General features: G+C 55.1%; 3 protein-coding genes across 6 annotated transcripts in view; 1 reads left to right on the top strand and 2 right to left on the bottom strand.

Annotated features, from left to right (window-relative positions):
• Positions 1 to 10,707, top strand: part of Rnf123 (ring finger protein 123) — a 29,201-nt gene extending 18,494 nt beyond the window's left edge. For all 4 annotated transcript variants that reach the window (XM_021171388.3, XM_021171386.3, XM_021171390.2 and 1 more), the window contains exons 26-39: positions 364 to 471; positions 2,377 to 2,554; positions 3,341 to 3,415; positions 3,602 to 3,689; positions 3,775 to 3,862; positions 3,945 to 4,029; positions 5,372 to 5,511; positions 5,620 to 5,808; positions 5,897 to 5,972; positions 6,197 to 6,281; positions 9,786 to 9,928; positions 10,065 to 10,159; positions 10,259 to 10,344; positions 10,419 to 10,707. In XM_021171388.3, the coding sequence (XP_021027047.1) occupies positions 364 to 471; positions 2,377 to 2,554; positions 3,341 to 3,415; positions 3,602 to 3,689; positions 3,775 to 3,862; positions 3,945 to 4,029; positions 5,372 to 5,511; positions 5,620 to 5,808; positions 5,897 to 5,972; positions 6,197 to 6,281; positions 9,786 to 9,928; positions 10,065 to 10,159; positions 10,259 to 10,344; positions 10,419 to 10,539 (1,557 nt within the window). In that variant the 3' untranslated portion in view covers positions 10,540 to 10,707. The remainder of the gene's footprint in view (positions 1 to 363; positions 472 to 2,376; positions 2,555 to 3,340; positions 3,416 to 3,601; positions 3,690 to 3,774; positions 3,863 to 3,944; positions 4,030 to 5,371; positions 5,512 to 5,619; positions 5,809 to 5,896; positions 5,973 to 6,196; positions 6,282 to 9,785; positions 9,929 to 10,064; positions 10,160 to 10,258; positions 10,345 to 10,418) is intronic.
• On the bottom strand, positions 6,600 to 9,792 carry Amigo3 (adhesion molecule with Ig like domain 3). The gene has a single exon (XM_021171392.3). The coding sequence runs from the start codon at positions 8,986 to 8,988 to the stop codon at positions 7,462 to 7,464; it is 1,527 nt and encodes a 508-aa protein (XP_021027051.1). The 5' UTR covers positions 8,989 to 9,792; the 3' UTR covers positions 6,600 to 7,461.
• On the bottom strand, positions 10,677 to 13,110 carry Gmppb (GDP-mannose pyrophosphorylase B). The gene is made up of 9 exons (XM_085828014.1): positions 12,742 to 13,110; positions 12,546 to 12,626; positions 12,410 to 12,458; positions 12,122 to 12,264; positions 11,769 to 11,927; positions 11,606 to 11,684; positions 11,402 to 11,529; positions 11,136 to 11,318; positions 10,677 to 11,052 (listed from the first exon to the last, which is right to left on the bottom strand). The coding sequence occupies exons 1-9, from the start codon at positions 12,868 to 12,870 to the stop codon at positions 10,921 to 10,923; spliced, it is 1,083 nt and encodes a 360-aa protein (XP_085684140.1). The 5' UTR covers positions 12,871 to 13,110; the 3' UTR covers positions 10,677 to 10,920.
• Between the last annotated feature and the right edge of the window lie 285 nt (positions 13,111 to 13,395).

Below are 13,395 nucleotides of genomic sequence, written 5' to 3'. Positions count from 1 at the left end.
CTTCCAGTCCCTGGAGCCCCCCTACCACAGCATTCCTAGGCTGGACTGGGCCTCCCTAACAGCTTCCCATTGTCACCAAAGCCTCGGGCCTAGCCAGCTATTGGTGTTGCAGTCTGATCCTGTGTCCTGGATGCTCACACTAGCTCAGACCCCCTCACTTGTACAGCCTGAGGGCTTAGCCAGGGCCCTGTTCTAGGGCTTGCTCAGGGTCACCACTGGTCAGCACTGGCAGAAACGAGTTTGGAAAGCAGAGCCGTACCCCTAACCTGCCTTGGGCACTAGTAGAGCCTATCTCAGACTGTCTGGTGAGAGATATGGCCATGAGGCCATATTCTGATTCTCTTTTTTCTCCTTGGGGGTCAGAGGAAGGATATCCTTACAGAGTTGACCAAGAGCCAGAAGGTTTTCTCAGAAAAGCTGGACCACCTGAGCCGCAGGCTTGCCTGGGTCCACGCCACAGTCTACTCACAGGTGAGTAGCATGGCCCTCCCAGCATGCCCCATTTTCAGCCTCCATGTTTGACTGTTGGCCAGGCAAGGTTGCACCAGGACCCTTAAGAACCCCTGCCTTCTTGGGGTGCTGGCACATATTGCTCCTTCCCTATTCACCAGGCCTTTCCCTCATGCCTGTGACTTAAGGGTCATTTCTGCCCCCACCTGCCTTCTCTCCTCACCCTCCTCTCAGGCACTGATTGCTCTACCCATGCCTGCTGGGCTAGTCTTTGCCCTCTCTGAACCTCACCTTCTCTACACCTGCTCCTGGCTAACTCACCTGCCACCTCTTGAGTCTCTTGGCCGCTTCTAACTTTCTTTCACCCACTCATTCATTCAGTAAAGGCTGACATATGTATTCGGGTGCTGTCCCATGTGAGCCATCGTGTGGATGCTGGGGATCAAACCTGAGTCCTCTGAAAGAGTAGCAAGTGCTCTTAACCACTGAGGCACCTCTCTAGTTCCAGTTCTCCATTTCTTCAACAACGTTGTTGGAAGCGGTAGATTCCTTTGGTCAGCACCAATATTGTACCAGTATTACACCAACAGCCCATGAATGTAGATGTCTCCGATTATGTCCTTAATTTTTTTCCAGCAATATTTAGTAGTTCTCATTTTGTATGCTACAACTTCACAGGATTTGTTTCTAATTCTCCCTGTGTGTGTGACCTTTGGGATTTCTAAACATAAGACAGTGTTTGTGGACAGGGTGGCTTTTCTCTTCCATCCCATTTGGATGCCTTGCACTTGTTTTTCCTGCCTAATTTTCCTGGCTGTGATCCCCAATGCTATGTTGAATAGAATTAATGGCAAAGATGGACATCTTTGTCTTATTCTGACTCTCAGACCAAAAGTGACTCCTGTCTTTGGCTGCTGAGTGTGACATCAGAGGCAGGCTTTTCACCGCAGCCCAGCCCTCCTTTCCTGAGCTTCCTTTTCCTGTGTCTCCAGCGCTCCTCCCTCCCTCCCTGCCTGCCCCGCCTGTTATTAAAGTGTGAGTGCTTTCCTGGACTACAGCTGCCCACGGCACTCACTCTCTCTTCTCTCGCCGTCTTAGCTTCCTCCCCTCCCCCACTCTTGGCTGCTCCACCTCTCTGAGATTGTGCTCACAAATCCTCTGCCCTGTCCCCAGCCTCGGTGGTGATGCACCCACTGCCATGGGTGGTCCAGGCCCATTCCCCATTCCTCTGTGTATTTTCTCAGGTCCTGGGGTCAAGTGCAGACTGGATGGCACAGTCTGAGCTGGGCCGTGGCACCTTCTTGTGTCCTGTGCCCCATCACTTAATCCTGGTAGAGACTCTGAGAGAGTCACTGCGGGAACGGGGTCTTTTTTATGGCTGCCCTCCTTTCCCACCAGCTTCTGCTTGGCATTCCAGACCAAATTTGCCTGCCTCCTGCACACAGACTCTTGGGTAGCATTCGCAGGTCTCTCATGATCAGTGTGCCGGGCTACACTCCCGCCCTGCGCCAGTCCTGAGTCTCTGCTCCATGACCTTCAGCTTCAGAAATGGGGACGTCATTCTTGGTGTGCAGGCAACGCAGCCCATCAACGTCTCCCTAGTCTTGGATATCCAGTTCTTTCCACAGTCTTAGGCCTGGGCAGTGCCATGTCTTCCTCACAGTTCTGTTCCCCCTTGTTTCTATGGTCTTTCTGTACTGGGAAGTCTCTTCACCTTTCGTAACGGGTTCTCGCTTGGGTCATAGTGAGAGCTGGGTGGGTTCTTGCCTGCCAAAAACTCCATTCTTCCACCTTATGCTTTCTGCTCACACTTCCTGCAGTCCAGGTCTCAGTTGTGAGGCCACTGTCCTGGGTAGGCCTTTCTGCGCCCTAGGCCAGCCTGGGTTCCTGTGACCCTCGTAAATGCATCCTCTGTGCCTCCTGCAGGAGAAAATGCTGGATATCTACTGGTTACTGCGTGTCTGCCTACGGACCATCGAGCATGGGGACCGCACAGGGTCTCTCTTTGCCTTCATGCCTGAGTTCTACCTAAGTGTGGCTATCAACAGCTACAGTGCCCTGAAGAACTATTTTGGCCCTGTGCACAGCATGGAGGAACTCCCAGGTGATGGGCCATTCACGATCTGGGGAGTAGGGGGCACAGAAAGAGACCTGCAGACTGAATATGGCAGGCCCAGGTTCATTGTCATGACCCAACCACACACACACATTAAACTTTTGTACTGAATTAGTGCCTGCAGGCTTAGAAGCAGCAACCGTGGTGCCCCAAGGACAGTAACTGGGTGGGGCCCCTAGCTCTTTCCTTTGCTGGTGTTGCTGATGGCTGCTGTGGTCTCACAGCCAACTGGCTCCTCACTCTGCTACTCTGGTACTGTCACAGAGCGGCAGTGAGACAGGCAGAGTAGCTTGTCACTGTAGCAAGACAGAGCCTTGCTGGGGCTCACTGAGAACCTCTGTTTCATTAAGGTCACTGATCCAAGCTGGGCCTAGCAATGGGGCTTCAGAGTAGCTGTAAGCTGGCGGGCCCTCACTTGTCTTGTGCCTGGCCCACTCCTTGGTATTACTTCTGTCTTTGAAGACTGAACTATGGGGACCAAGGGACTTTGACTGTTGAGTCACCAGGCATGTTCCAGAATGAGTTAGAGCCCAGGTCAGGCTCAGCTTTGGATCTGTCCAATCCCCACAGTGGATCTATGCCTTAATCAATCCCCTTCCCAATTGCCATTATATTGTATCACTTTGCCCAATGTTCTCAGATGCTCACTGGGTCCAGACTGGCTCCCACAGCCAGCTCTAGGCTCTGCTATACAAGCCCACCCAACATTGACAGAGGACAGGTCTTCTCTGGTCCTTTACTCCCGGCCGCAGTCTTCACTGCCCTCTTTTGCAGGCTATGAAGAGACCCTGACCCGCTTAGCTGCCATCCTCGCCAAACACTTTGCTGACCCTCGAATAGTAGGCACTGGTGAGATGTCTTCCAAGGTGCCTTGGGAATGGGGGTGGGATGGCCTGTCCCAGAGGACCATGGGAATGGGGGTGGGATGGCATGGCTGGAAAGCTGTTTTCTACCTAAATGGTGGCCATGTGGGCATTAGGCTTGGGGTTCTTAGCCCACGCTAGAGACTTGCTGAGGCATAGCATATCCTGACAGACATTCGAGACTCACTGATGCAGGCCCTGGCCAGCTATGTGTGCTACCCACACTCCCTGCGGGCTGTGGAACGGATCCCTGAGGAGCAGTAAGTAGCTTGGGGGATACATACCCCACTCTGTACAGCACCATGCCCAGCCTCGCCCTATTCCTGCCATCCCTTCCCTTCTTAGGCGCATCGCCATGGTGAGGAACCTTTTGGCACCCTATGAGCAACGGCCCTGGGCCCAGACCAACTGGATCCTGGTGCGGCTTTGGAGGGTAAGCCTGACCTGAGGAGTAGCTAAGGCCGGCTGGAAGGAAATGTCACCCTGCCCCTAACTCCTGCTGTTTCACTCCCCAGGGCTGTGGGTTTGGGTACCGCTATACACGGCTGCCACATCTGCTGAAAACCAAGCCAGAGGATGCCAATTTGCCCAGCCTCCAAAGTGAGTGTTCAGGTTAGACCAGCCCTGGTGATGGCTCCAGAGAGGCTGGTAGCCCTTTACTGCTGTCCTAGGCATCTTTTTTTTTTTTTTTTTTTTTGGTTTTTCGAGACAGGGTTTCTCTGTGTAGCCCTGGCTGTCCTGGCACTCACTCTGTAGACTAGGCTGGCCTCGAACTCAGAAATCCGCCTGCCTCTGCCTCCCGAGTGCTGGGATTAAAGGCCTGCTCCACCATGCCCGGCTTGTCCTCAGCATCTTTGAGTCTCCTGCTTCTCCAAGCCTACTGCTCCTAACCTTTCCCTTGGGCTCCCATTTCTGCTCCTCTCTAGCCCAGGGATGCTCCAGGAGAAGACCTTTTGTTCCCTTTGGGCTTGTGTGAAGGTTTAACAGTGAAAGGACCCCTGCAGCTTGGCGGAAGCTCGTGGAGGATAGAGACATACTCTATTGCCTGCCTCTGCCTGCCTCCTTACTCCCAGCTGTAGCCAGGAAGTGTACCTGCCTTCTTTATCTTCTGGCCTTGGACCCTTGACTCAGGAGGGGGCTATAGATGTGGCTAGGAACAGAGACTTTCAAAGTCTCCTTAGCACAAGGGCCTTTATCTGACCTGGACAAGACCTTGGGCTGTGCAGCTTGCAGAGAGGGCTCACCACACTCCTTCCTGGGCTCACTAGTGTTTCTGGCTTTGAAGCCAGTGTCTTGGTCTCTGGATGTTCCCAGAGAGGCCAAAATTCTTGTGTAGATTCACATAGCAAGTTCTTCCTTGCTAAATACTTTCACCTGGACTCTAGGACGGAATTGAGCTGCAAGTGGGGAAGGGCATGGGGCCTGATACCATCCCTGTGTGCAGGAACTATTGATTTGCGACAGAGGGCTGAAGAGCTATGTCAGGCCAGTCGCGGCCGAGAGCTCTGGTTACTGCTGCCCTTCCAGCCCAGACTTGGCGCTCAACACCTAAGCCAAATGCCAAGGCCAGACCAAGGGCAGCAGAGGACAGCAGGGCAGTCTGGGCACTTCATGAAGCTGGCCTTGACACTAGTGTGACAGTCTAAGTTGTCTGTATGACATCCGCCCGACAGGCATGTGACTCAGAACTTGCTTCAGATCAGGCCCACAGCCCTCTGGCCCACGGGGAATGATTGTATTGGAAACACCTGCAGCCTGTGGCTTGCCCAGCAAGAGGAGACAGACTCGCCCCTAACCTCCCAGGCAGTAGTGTGCTGCTCCTCTGCCTTTGTGAGCTGAGCGTTCTTAGGCAGGCGTCTCTGCGTTCTTAAAGCAGTGGTGCGGGAGGACAGGCAGGAGTCCTGTCCGGAGCCCCTGGTAACCCTGCTCTCCTCTGTCCCAGAGCCCTGCCCTTCGACCTTGCTACAGCAGCACATGGCAGACCTGCTGCGACAAGGGTCTGATGTGGCACCGAGCTTCCTCAACAGTGTCCTTAACCAGCTCAACTGGGCCTTCTCTGAGTTCATCGGCATGATCCAGGAGGTGGGCTGTGGTGGGACTCCGTGGGTTGGGGAAGGGGTGGGCAGAGACCAAGGCTCCCCAGTGTTGCAAGGCTTCTGACTGCTTCCTGGCTACCTGCTGGTGGTTTAGATTCAACAGGCTGCTGAACGCCTGGAGCGGAACTTTGTGGACAGCCGGCAGCTCAAGGTCTGTGCCACCTGCTTTGACCTGTCAGTCAGCTTGTTGCGCGTCTTGGAAATGACCATCACACTGGTACCTGAAATATTTCTTGACTGGTCCCGCCCTACCTCTGAGATGCTGCTTCGGCGTCTGGCACAGGTGTGTCCATCAGGACAAGGAGGGGGGACCCTGGGGATCACTCAGGTGGTGCGCCTGCCCATCCACCAATAGGCTTCTGCCCTCACAGCTGCTGAACCAGGTGCTGAACCGGGTGACAGCTGAGAGGAACCTGTTTGACCGTGTAGTTACCCTACGGCTACCTGGTAAGGATATAGATGCCCCGCACCTCAGCACACCCAGGCCTTAGCTTCTCTGCCAGGAGCTCATGCTAGAGTCTCCATTCAGGACCAGCACAGCCATGCTGTGCACCCCCAGCCTCAGCTTGCCTTAAGTAGGAAAAACTGTGGGAAAGGTCAGTGGTGTCAGCCAGGCCTGAAGCTTCTGCAACTGCGTAGTGGAACCACTTCATCTTCCTCCCTCCCCATAGGGCTGGAGAGTGTGGACCACTACCCTATCCTGGTGGCAGTGACTGGCATCCTGGTACGCCTCCTGGTGCACGGTCCAACCTCAGAGTGAGTGGTGGGGACTGCTGGCCCTCATGGGAACTGGGTGTGCATTTTGAGGAGGGGTTGGTAGGGCAGAGCCTCATGGTACCTCTGTTTCCTTGTCTCAGAATGAACTTCAGAATCTAGTTTGGGACACTGAGGCAAAGAGTAGCTGGTGATGTGTAAACTGCTTAACCGGGTGTCAATAGCAGCTGCTTTGGCTGGGTAGGAGGGCTTTTTTAGCCACACCTCTTGCAGGGGCATAGCTCCCCAAACTTGGAAGATGTGCTATTCTCTGATGGCCAGGGCCATCCTGCTGGATCAAGAGCTGAGCACACAAAGGGATCCATCTGGGAAGGCCCAGCGATGGCCATGTACCACTTTTATTACAAAATGTCATAGTAGTCAGCAAGGATAGCACAGTGCTGCCAACTCATCATTGGGCAGGCACTGACCGTCTTCCACACCCACCCCAGTGGGAGTGCAGGGCGCATGAACTGAGGGCTCTGTTTAGCCATTAGGTTGAGATGAGTGCCAGCTCTTGAGAGGCCTCCTGCTCTCCAAAGACAAGAGTCCCAGGTTAGTCACCTATCTATGATTTTTCCTGCTGGGTTGTGAGCCTTAGGGATTGGGTCTGCCTGTAGCTGAAGACAGCAGGGCTACTCTGCAGGAGGGTCCTGTAGTGTGCATGCCCACCAGACTCCACAGGAGTTACAAAGCTTTCAGGAGGCTGGGTGGCAGCAGACTGGGTTCTTTCAGTACAGGGAGGGCTCATTTCCTCCTCCTATCTCAGAGTGGGAGCTGGATCGTCTGAGCTGCCGGCTCCCTTCCGGGCAGGGAGGGGAAAGTGTGGTATGCTTGACTCTTCTATACCACACCCTGATATCTGCATTTACTCCTGGGGGTGGTCCCGGGACTCTGATGCAAGGGCTTTTACCAGATTGGCTTAGTCTGTAATGTTAATGGGACATTTGGTCACTCTGTGGTCCTAGGGGAAGCAGGCTCTAGTAGTCTGAAGCCTTGTCCTGAGCTAGGCAGAGCAGGAAGCAAGTGAGGGGGTCTCAAGCCCTTTACCAGTGTTAGAACTGTTACAGTAGGATCAAGGCTCACATGCAGTTGTAGGACCAGGCACAGCACGCCCCACCAGCGGGTCAGTTCTTTAGACTGCAGCAGCAAACAGGGCAAGCAGCAGGTGATCTCAGGCAGTCTAGCTCATCACGAGACCCTCTGAGCCCGTGGAACTGGCTGATTCAGAGCCAGCCTTGAGTTGCAAGCCCATGGGGTTGCACAGATCGAAGTCTTCAGCTACTGCGAGCTGCACACGGCCATTGAGGCCCTTCTTGCCCGGCTCCAGGAAGACCACATGCTTGTGGACACTGGCCTTGCGGCTGGGTGCATCTGGCGGTGTAGTGCTGAGCATGGAGGACTGTGCGCTCAGCTCCTGGAGTGGACTGGATGCCCGGGGCCAGCAACGGTTGCGGCAGGCCCGCTGACAGCAGTGACAGCAGCCACGACAGGGTGGTGCAAACAAGTAGAGCAACACCAGCACCAGGCCCACAATACAGCCCAGCAGGGTGGTGAAGCCTGTGTTGAAAGCCTCTGGCTCAGGGCGAGCCTTTTGCACACTCACATTGTACTCAAGCGTCTGGTTGTGGTGCAGGCGGGGTCCACTGGCCAGGCACACAAAGACGCCTGCGTGCTGCTCTTGCACCCTGCCTATGGCTAAGCTGCCATCAGCCAACACAGCGATGCTGCCATCCTGAGAGGCTGGCGCCACAAGCAGCTCATTCTTCGGGGAGACCCAGGCCACCCGAGTGGCAGGCACACTGGTATTGCAGAAGAGCCTCAGGGACTGGCCCACCTGCGTGTGCAGCTGCTCTTCAGGCAGCTCTAAGCCTGGAGCTGCAGCCACAGAGCAGTTCTTGAAGACCCGGCTGTGCTCAAAGAAGCGCACTCGGGACTCTGACACCTTAAAGATCAAGCATGTGTACTCGCGTTCAAAATCACGCAGGGCACTCAGGCCCCGCTGGTGCCAGCGCCGGAGCAGGTGGTAGAGGCTGCAGTCACAGGGCAGTGGGTTGTTGTGCAGGTAGAGCCTGTTCTTGAGATAAGTTGGCAGTGCAGCCAACTCAGGGATGGAGATATGTTTCAGCCAGTTGGAGGAGAGGTCCAGAGTCCGCAGGCGGGTTAACCCCAGACCGTGCAAGTGGTTGAAAGAGAAAGAGGAGAGCTCGTTGCAGCTGAGATAGAGGTGGCTAAGCATGCGCAGGCCCTGGAAGGCATCCAGGTCCAAGTGCATCAGGCTGTTATTGAACAGAAGTAACTTCTCCAGCTCCTCCAGGCCATCCAGGTCATGGGTATGGAGTATCCTCAACATATTAGAGGACAAGTCAAGTGTCCTCAGGCCACTGGCATTGGTGAACGCACCATGGCTCAGGACTTCCAGCTTATTATAGCCTAGGTGCAAGGCACGCAGCCGGGAGAGGGGCGCTAACCACCCTGGGTGCAGGCGTTTGAGTGCATTGTGGCTCAAATCGAGTTCTGCAGCAGTGGTAGGCAGCGCTACCGGCAGGTCCTGTAACCCATGGCCCGCACAGCTCAACACATCGGCAGCACAGATGCATATATCAGGGCAGTTGTGGGGAGCAGGAGGCAGAACATCCTCCAAGTCTGAAGTGCCCAGTCCAGCACCCAACATGCACAGTAGTATACCTGATAGCACCAGCCAGGCCATGCCAGTGGCCACCAGGGAAGATATGGGGACAGCTCAGTGCAGGTCAACAGCTCCAAGACTCACCTACTTCTGCACAGGCCTGCGGATTGTGGTTCCCTATGGCCCATGGCTCGAGAGGCACAATGCTGGCTCCCCCTGCCCAGCCGGCTTCTCCTGCTCTTCTGGTCTGGGTTGTGAGGTGGGGCCCGCAGCCCTTCTTCTAGCTTCTCCAAGAGCTTTCTGACTGGATTCTAAGTACTAGCTAGGAAATGACAGCTCAGGGGCGGGAACCAAAGTTCCCATTGGCTCCTGCTGTTAAGGGGCGGAGCAGCCACATCTCTTGGCACTTAAAAAGCCAGTGTGGCCACCAGAGGGCCCCAGTGTCCCAGTTTGCTTGGCTGGAAGCCTGACTTCCCTCTTGAAGAGCAAAAGGACTTAGGGGAGAATGCCTTCAGCCCTCAGAGGATTGGTGTGTAATGGGGTAGGTGGAGTCTTTGTTGCTCTCCTCTTAGATTTACTTATTTCTGTGTATGTGAGCATTCATGCAGACGTCGGACGACGACTTGCGAGGTTCTGGGGATCAGACCCAAGTTACCATAGCTGGTAGCAAGCACCTTTATCAACAGCACCCTTCTCTTTAAACTGGTATTCAGGTCATGTGGGACCAAACACCTGAGAGGGTTGGTAAGTAATAAGGGGGGGGAAGAGTGGAGGCATAAAAACGAGTGAGGCCTCTGGGTGTTCATCTGTCCCACGTGGAGAAAATGTTCACACAGGCTCAAAGCCTTCCTATGACCTATGCACCCTCCCCTACCTAGGACAGAGCAAGCCACCTCTGTGCTCCTGGCTGATCCCTGCTTCCAGCTTCGTTCCATATGCTATCTCCTGGGGCAGCCAGAGCCCCTAGCACCTGGCACTGCCTTGCCTGCCCCTGACCGGAAACGCTTCTCTCTACAGAGTTGTAAGTGAACCAGGGGGTGGGTCAGGTCAGGGAAGAGTTTCAGGATCCTTAACAGCAAATTCCCTGCCTGGGAGTATTCAAGAGGCACTGAGTTCTCAGACGACAGGGGCCCTGATGCTACCTACTACTGATGCAGATACAGATTACATCAGCGCTGAGGAGCTGGCCCAGGTGGAACAGATGCTGGCTCACCTGACCGCTGCATCTGCCCAGGCGGCTGCCGCCTCCCTGGTGAGTGTGGCATAACAGAGGCTCATGCCGTTTTACTAATCTGTAAACACCAGGACAGGTAAGGATCCCAGCCCAACTCTTCCACTCTCCGCCCTGTAGCCCACCAATGAAGAGGACCTCTGCCCAATCTGCTACGCCCACCCCATCTCTGCTGTGTTCCAGCCTTGTGGTCACAAATCCTGCAAGTAAGTGGGCCCCATGGACTTGGGGAGGTAAATTAGGACACACAGGGTAGCACTCCTTCCCTCCCCTCTTGTAGAGCCTGCATCAACCAGCACCTGATGAACAACAAGGACTGCTTCTTCTGCAAAGCCACCATTGTATCTGTAGAGGACTGGGACAAGGCAGCCAACACAAGCGCCATGTCCTCAGCTGCCTAGGCCATCCTGGAAGCTCCGCCATCAGCCGCAGACTGGGCCCTGTTTACCCATCACCCTCACTCTTACCACTTCCACCCACCCATCTGCCTGTGTGTAGCCTCGCTGGTGGGAGCCTGAGCTTGACTTCCAGGCCAGGCTACAGTGAGCATTAAATTATTATTCCATACAGCCCTGGGCCAGCTCTTCTTGAGGGAGTGGGGGCTTGTGGGTTACGGCCAGCAGGGTCCTGTCCATGTCTGTCCCCACTAGAAGGCAGAAGTCCGACAGCTTCAGATTCATCCACTCCTCCCTAGACAAACGGCACCAAGTCCAGGGCCTCAGGAAGCATTGAGTCCTACCCTGCTGATGGTAAGTGGGTGCTTGGCCAGCCCTCCATATCCTTCACATGATAATACGAGGTTCTGGTACTGACTCCCCGATAGACTTGTGGGGCAGCACGCTGGCTCCATTGAGGTACAGTTCATCATTGACTATGACATCCTCACCCAGCACGGTTACGTTCTCCATGCGCACCTGGAGGTGGGGGATAAGCCTTGTTAATGGGGTACATGTATTCCCCTGCTCCTGTGCTCGCCCAGCCCAGCTCATAGACTTACCCATTGGCCCACACGGCAGCGCCAGCCCACGATGCATGACTCAAGCCAGGAATGGGAGCGGATGTGAGCATCACGAAGCACAGTGCATCGCCGGATGCACACACCATCCTCCACCACCACACCAGGACCCAGGCTTACATTGGGGCCAATGCTGCAGTTCTGACCGATACGGGCACTTGGGTCCTGAGAGTGTTGAGGAAAGCAAGAGTGGGTCATTTGTCTCCCAAATCTGAAAAGATTAGCGACAGGCTGGACAAGGGCCTCACCACAAGTACATTCCCCACAATGCCAGGGCCTGAGTACAGTCTCTCTGGATGCTTCTGTCTCAGCGATTGTAGGAAGAGGCACATGCCAGTGAGGAAATCCTTGGGCTGTCCAATGTCCATCCAGAAGCCTGTACAGAGAGATGGGTCAGAGGGCTCTGCCTAGCCACACACTGACTACCCCACACCCTATGGCCTCTGCCTCACCCTGCAGCTCCATGGCATATAGCTGCCCCTCCTTGGCCATAACTGGGAAGATCTCCTTCTCAATGGATGTAGGCTTCAGCTGTGGAAGTGGGCAATTTGTGAGCAGGCCACACAGCAGAGGCCTGTTCCACCCCAGCCCGCCCGGCAGTTCTCTCCTACACACCTGGATGCGCTGCAGCACAGCAGGGCTCAGGATGTACATGCCTGCGTTGATCTTATTGGACACAAACACCTGTGGCTTCTCAACAAAACGGTGGATGCGGCCTGTGTCAGCCTCACATACCACCACACCATACTTGGAAGGCTCTTCCACCTTGGTAACCTGAATATAGAGGTGGAGGGTACCTTAGGCCTAATCCAGTTTTCTTTACTCTTGACAAATATGCCTATCCCACATCTCAAAGGCTCTCCCCAAATGACATTCTGCAGAGCTTTGTAGCAAAACAAGAGTTTAAGACCGGAGGTCAGGAAAGACTCCATGTGAGGGTGGGAATGTCAGACGAAATCTTCTCTTACCAAGATGGAGCCCTCTTGGCCATGGTGTCGATGAAACTGCACCATGGCTTGGAAGGGGAAATCACATATCACATCACTGTTGAGAACGAAGAAAGGGTCGGCAGTCTCAGAGAGTAGGTCTCGGGCCAACGCCAGAGGCCCAGCTATAGAAGGGGACAAGTCATAAGTTACCATCTTGCTAGGGGCCTAGGTCCTCGAGTCCAGACTCCAGAGGCCCCACCCAACCGCCCAGATTGGATACCTCTTTCCTGGCCCTAAAGTTTGCCCAAGGGCCTTCCTTATACTGACCTGTCCCCAAAGGCTCCTCTTCATGAGACATAGAGATTCGGATTCCAAGCTGGAAAGAAGAAGCCATCTGGTTATGTTCCTCTTCCAATGGTAAGAGCCCCAGGGACCTAAAGAAAGGGCTAAGTCCATGCCTCACCCTTTGCTCTTGTGCCTTCATTTCCTTCTCCAACATCTGTGACATGTAGCTCACTGCCAGGATCACATGGTCCACACCTGCCTGTCAGACACAATAAGGTGTGCTAGTTGACTGGCTTGGTCACAAGGTATGACCACCCCTGGCCTCCCAGTCACTATCCATCTCTCTTCCCGCCATAACAGACCCTGGGCCTTACCGCGGCAAGCGCCTCCACTTGATGCAGCAAGATGGGCTTATTGCAGAAGTCCACCAATGGCTTCGGAGTGCTCAACGTCAGCGGCCGCAACCGTGTCCCATACCCACCCACCAAGATCAGTGCCTTCATGGCGTCTGCAGATGTTAGAAGTGGATCTATCGGTCCAAAGTACTTACAGGCCGCCTGACCGACCCCTGCCGCACACTCCCGCCGCCGTGCCCTGACCTGCACCTTTCACCAGCTAGACTGACCAACCCTGGTGTCACCTCGTCCCCCTGCTCTACCCTGATGTGGGGTCCAGGACAGAAGACGAGGAACTGGTTGGAGACCGGCTGGTCCGGAGTTCCGGCCGGAGGCGGCGCAGCCAGTGACGTAACAGGGAGAGCCAATCTACGTGGCAGGGCCGCCCGCAGCGGAGCGTCAGACTTTACGCTGCGGCGGACGTAGCCAATTAGATTTCCAACGCCCTGGGCTGCCATGGGGACCCGGAGAACTCGCGAGTCAGATGCCCATTGGCGGATCTAAAGGCGGAACCGATAGAGGAGGCTTAGCTTCCTATCGGAACCCAGTCCGCCACGCGGCAGCTGCCATCTGCCCCGCCCCGCCCCGCCCAGCCGGTGCCGCCTCCCCCCCAACGCCACTCCAGGTTCGCCC

Source organism: Mus caroli, unplaced genomic scaffold (assembly GCF_978045245.1).
Source record: "Mus caroli unplaced genomic scaffold, Mus_caroli_1 scaffold_11, whole genome shotgun sequence".
Lineage (NCBI taxonomy): Eukaryota > Metazoa > Chordata > Mammalia > Rodentia > Muridae > Mus > Mus caroli.
This window is presented reverse-complemented; position numbering and strand designations above follow the sequence as displayed.

Bases quoted from the DNA above. Each gene is read 5' to 3' on its own strand.
- Amigo3 (XM_021171392.3), bottom strand. From the start codon at position 8,988: ATGGCCTGGCTGGTGCTATCAGGTATACTACTGTGCATGTTGGGTGCT.
- Gmppb (XM_085828014.1), bottom strand. From the start codon at position 12,870: ATGAAGGCACTGATCTTGGTGGGTGGGTATGGGACACGGTTGCGGCCG. The intron at 12,627-12,741 runs GTAAGGCCCAGG...TGTGTCTGACAG, and splicing joins AAGTGGAGGCGCTTGCCGCG to GCAGGTGTGGACCATGTGAT. The intron at 11,319-11,401 runs GTGAGGCCCTTG...CAACACTCTCAG, and splicing joins TTGTGGGGAATGTACTTGTG to GACCCAAGTGCCCGTATCGG.